The sequence below is a fragment of the Sardina pilchardus genome, chromosome 1 (assembly GCF_963854185.1).
Source record: "Sardina pilchardus chromosome 1, fSarPil1.1, whole genome shotgun sequence".
NCBI lineage: Eukaryota > Metazoa > Chordata > Actinopteri > Clupeiformes > Clupeidae > Sardina > Sardina pilchardus.
In genome coordinates this window covers 24,868,380-24,873,379 of record NC_084994.1, presented here as the reverse complement: position 1 = coordinate 24,873,379, position 5,000 = coordinate 24,868,380, and the positions used below count along the sequence as shown (strand labels likewise).

The 5,000-nt window shown below is 42.0% G+C and overlaps 3 protein-coding genes across 8 annotated transcripts in view; 1 reads left to right on the top strand and 2 right to left on the bottom strand.

Moving 5' to 3' along the window:
* Positions 1 to 2,622, top strand: part of sh2d3a (SH2 domain containing 3A) — a 27,026-nt gene extending 24,404 nt beyond the window's left edge. For 4 of the 5 annotated variants that reach the window (XM_062540021.1, XM_062540024.1, XM_062540023.1 and 1 more), the window contains 2 exons: positions 391 to 551; positions 623 to 2,622. In XM_062540021.1, the coding sequence (XP_062396005.1) occupies positions 391 to 551; positions 623 to 643 (182 nt within the window). In that variant the 3' untranslated portion in view covers positions 644 to 2,622. Of the gene's footprint in view, positions 1 to 390 lie in introns of all 5 variants that reach the window. The other variant, XM_062540022.1, reaches the window with a different exon arrangement.
* LOC134086228 (NACHT, LRR and PYD domains-containing protein 12-like) overlaps positions 1 to 5,000 on the bottom strand; it is a gene marked incomplete in the record, with an annotated part of 983,201 nt that overhangs the window by 439,052 nt on the left and 539,149 nt on the right.
* Positions 2,705 to 5,000, bottom strand: part of LOC134085775 (cdc42-interacting protein 4 homolog) — a 27,770-nt gene continuing 25,474 nt past the window's right edge. For both annotated transcript variants that reach the window (XM_062539971.1, XM_062539973.1), the window contains one exon: positions 2,705 to 5,000. This exon is cut by the window's right edge and continues 930 nt beyond it. The gene's annotated coding sequence lies outside the window, so the exon portion shown is untranslated.

Below are 5,000 nucleotides of genomic sequence, written 5' to 3'. Positions count from 1 at the left end.
CATAAACACACACAAACAGACACACACACACACACACACACACACATATTTTCTTTACCTTACACTTACACACACACACACACACACACACACACTCCATAGGCAGCAAGATGCAAGGAGACGACACACATAGCCTGCTGTCAAGAAGTAAGACAGACACACACACACACACACTCTAAAGGCAGCAAAGATGCAGGAGACAATAACACACACATAGCCTGCTGTCAAGAAGTAACACACACACAAACACATACACACGCACATGATAGGCAGTATGCGCAGCATCATTGAATGCAGCAGAGTAGTAACAACACACACACACACACACACTTCTTAGCATTAGCCTAACTGGGCAACCCATTTCTTTTTCATTATTTCATCTCGCTGCAGCCGGCTGGGAGCCGATCCCGGAGCTCCTGGAGGCGTTCCGGACGGAGTTTGCGCTGCGTCTGTTCTGGGGTCAGTCGGGGGCGGAGGCGGAGCGCCAGGAGCGCTACGAGAAGTTCGACAAGATCCTCACCGTCCTCTCTAGCAAGCTGGAGCCACTCGAGGTGCCCACCGAGACCCTGTGAAGTTCGACAAGATCCTCACCGTCCTCTCTAGCAAGCTGGAGCCACTCGAGGTGCCCACCGAGACCCTGTGAACTTTGAACTTTGCCCCTTTTACACTGTGACCTTGACCTTGACCTTGGCTGGTGTGGAAGTTCCCACACGGGTCTTTGACCTTGGATCATTTCTGGGGGTGGATCTTTTCCCCGGAACTCTCCGGAGTGGTGTTCCTGTTGGCTGTATGCGTGCCAATGGGTCCTACAAACTGACTTGGAATCAGCCACATCGGGCCACTACATGGCGTTACGAGCTAAAGCTGAAACTGCATCTCTGATCTGGAATCAGTGGCCGTAGAGGAGAAGCACACTGTCTGTAAATGTATATTTGTTTATATTTGATCTCAACAGCCAAACAAATAGACACCTGTCTTCAACAGAATGAGACAGAATGTGATTGGGCTCAGAATCGCTTGGTATACCTTTAAAGTTTTTTTCTGTTTTGTGTGTTTAAACCATCAAAAACGACCTTGGAAATAGCAATATAATGAGAAAACACCATAAATATATATAGTATATATGTCTATGGAAAACACTGTATTGATGTCATAAAGGCCTTTGTTCCATGATGGCATCCGATGAAGTTGGCGCTCAAAGCCAGGCCAGCTCTCTTGAAACGCCAGGTCAAGTCAAAGGTATTGTACCACACAGCTGTGTTTGAGATAACTGGAACACGTGCAGAATTCCACTTAGCTCATTTTGAGTGACAATCTCTTGGATGCCCATCCTGCTGTGTATTGTACCACACGGCTGTGTTTGAGATAACTGGAACACGTGCAGAATTCCACTTAGCTCATTTTGAGTGACAATCTCTTGGATGCCCATCCTGCTGTGTATTGTACCACACGGCTGTGTTTGAGATAACTGGAAACGTGCAGAATTCCACTTAGCTCATTTAAGGGAGTGACAATCTCTTGGATGCCCATCCTATTGTGTATAGATTAGTCACTCGGAAGAAAACAAGGTCACCAGAACTGGGGAAAAACAGGAAAAGAGGACTTTTGGACTAACCCAACAATTTCTGACTCAGGGTGTGGGTTGGGTGACGCATGGTGAGGTTGAATTTGATGATCAAAGACTCATGTGGCAATCTTGTGCCCCAAGTCTGAATGTCACAATCAGGCTCCCAAATCATGACGTCACAATCAGGCTCTCATTAAAAAACTGGCAAGGCAATTGATCACTAAATTAAGACTAGATATAGAAACCTGAGACAATATCACTCTTACTCAACATCAGTAAGCAGTTGTAATATACTGTAAAGACAACACAAAAATGCACATATGCCACTGCGGGAGCCCATATTTGTTTTCCGAGCTGACCTGATGAACACAGTTTTGATTTTTTTTGGAAGTTGGGATTTGTTCAAGTTGGATCTTTCTGCGTTTACGGTTATCGTGAATGCAGCCTTATTAGTGAATCGGTCATCGTGAATGCAGTAAGGAGGCTACCTCTGGACTAGTGTCTAAAAGGTCTGTGTGCTTCTGACAGTATACAGGGCGTTTAAAGCGTACCTTACACTGACAGATGTTGACAAGGTTTGGGAAAGATTCTTGAAAGATTGTAGTCTTTTGAGTAAAGCTTGAATGAGGGGCATTAGTTAAAAGACTACAATCTTTCAAGAATCTTTCCCAAATCTTGTCAAAGTCGGTCAGTGTAAGTGTGTGAATGATGATGCATTCTGACTGACTGGATGGGTTTGACCACATGCATGCTTTTTGGGAAAATGTTTTGGTGTGACATTTCAAAAATGTGTTTACATCTATTTTGGTGTATTTGTGTGTGAACGAGTGAGAGAATGAACAAAAGTGTACAAAGATGTGTGTTTATTTGTTAGCATGTGTGTGTGTGTGTGTGTGTGTGTGTGAGAGAGAGAGATTTGTGAGTGTGTGGGGAGATGTGCAGTAAATTTCGCAATCCCTCTGTCATTAGTATTGTTCATGATTTACTGTGAGACTTCATGTCAACGTTTCATCACTGGAGGGTTTCAAAATAAAAGCTTGTTGTACAAAAAATAATCTTCGCGCTCATTAACTCATTGACATCTGAGCTCATTGACATCTGAACACACGCACACAAGCACGCACATCCACAAACACACACGATAAAACATTAGACATTTTATTTACCATGACAGTTTATATGTTACATAAAAAAAAAAACAAGGGGAAATGACAGCATCCATTTTGGCTGTAGACCCACTATGTACATTACAGTAGTGTTTCTAAGGCACAGTGACACCTCCAACAGGGGGCAGCACCCCCCTTCTGGCTCAAAGACCATCAGCGCAAAAACCACAGAAGAAGACCACACACACACACACACACACACACACACACTACAGAGGAAGAAACATAAATCACGTAACACACACACACACACACACACACACAAACAAACAACACACAGAAAATTTACCACAAAACATACAAAAGCCCCCCCAAAAAATAATTAACACACCAAATGGAATACGGAAAAAAAAGGTATCAAACCATGAACCAGAATGACTGAAGAAACGGCGTAAACCCGAAAGTCCCTTTCCCACACATAAGTACGAAGAACAGTTTATATTAGCTATTACTGTAATAACAATATCAGCGATTGTAGCTTCTGGAAGACCCTTTGAGTGGAATGCTCGTTATATGAATATATATGCTTAGAGAAATGTCTAGCAAGATATATATATATATTACACATTTTATAAATACTATAGCAATATGCCATTTACACACACTGCACAGCTAACTTCACAGGGCGCAAGTATGGATTAAAAACACTCACTCTCACAACCTCAGACACGCACATTTTATGATGGAGAAATTGCATTCAAAATGTTACTTGGCACGCACACACACACATTTAAAATGGAATGGCATTTTAAAAAAATGTTAATCACTCTAATAAGAAGCAATCAGTTACACTTTAAAAGTTACTTTAAGTTCAAAGAATCATCATTTAACTAGAGCATCACCGGACAAACCTTTCCATACATGATCTCCTCTAACTCGAATGACGGCTAACAGAAGAGGTGTAGGATATTTCAACATAGGCAGTACTTAAGAGTATTAAAAGAGATTATTGTGAAATTGTTTAAACATGGAGATATTTTTGTTCAAAGTGTTTGTATGAGATGATAGATCCCAGGCAGTCACAATGGGCATACTAGGAGGTAAACCCAGGCCTTTCCTCAGCTTGTAGATATCGGCAATATCTATATTAGGCGAGTATATCAACAGATTTAGATGCACATAACATAAAACGTTACATTTTCGTTTAGTTACAAAGAAAGGTAGTTAATGTTAATGCCAGTTAAGCATACGCCACTGCACATGATGCTATTTTATGTCCGTAAGTGCTGAAGGTAAGCGCTGAATGTCTTTATGTTTATTAACGAATAATGTCCTGAGAGTAACATTATCCAATCATTAACATATGAAGCCATGAACCTGAATCTGACTTATTGACAGTGATGTCCATGGAAATTAATGTTAGGTAAAGAAAACCGAATGTAGACTATTAAAACCAAATATACAGTGCATGCATTTCCAGTTGATTAACGCTTAGAATGGAGCAGTAACCCTTATGGGGGTACACAACCAAAAGCTGAGATGAGCAATAATGACCTAGACCTAGCGCCTTTCAAGATACCAAAGCTCGCTTCAATCACAGACCTGTAAGCTCCGCAAATGAAGCACTCCATTTGTGGAGTGTAAAAATAGGTTGAGAAGATAGCGGCCCATACGTTTGTAAAAAAATGGCATCCATCTTGTCTGGTGTCGCCAGTTCCGTTGATTATTGTGGTAGCTTAATTGTGGCGGCAGATGTTCCACTAACGGGAACGCTTCAGTTACTAGCCCAGTGTAGCCTCCCTGGTAGAGATCAGGGGCCTGGTAGAACACGTAGGTATTAAAGCGCTTCTAAAAGAAGCCCAAAGAGGTGGAATTACAGATAAGGCTTGCGTTCTAAAGGGTTGGGGCAAACACTGAGTGCTTGGTCCCCATAATGATGTCAAGATGAATCGTGTAAGCTGGTTAGATCTAAAGGGTGCTCCCTGGCGAATACACAGTCTGGTGTTCTGTGTATGTACATACAAATATGTAGACGGCTAGTCGATGATTTGAAATTGAACATTTTTTTCGGCGTGAACATCATGGAAAGTAGAAATGGAGAGATTGTGGAAAGTCGTGTTAATTTCCGGAAAACGTGTATTTGAATTACAACATTTTGGAGGAGTGAGCACAATGCCCAGAATCCACACAACTCGGAAGTCAGAGATCAGGCTTTAGTTTCGACATCTAAGTTGGGGTAGATCACCTTCCCCCGAGTTCAGAAGTAGGAACTCCGACTTCGAGTGGTGTTCCATTGTACTTTTTTTTTTCAGAAAGGAGGTTGGAAT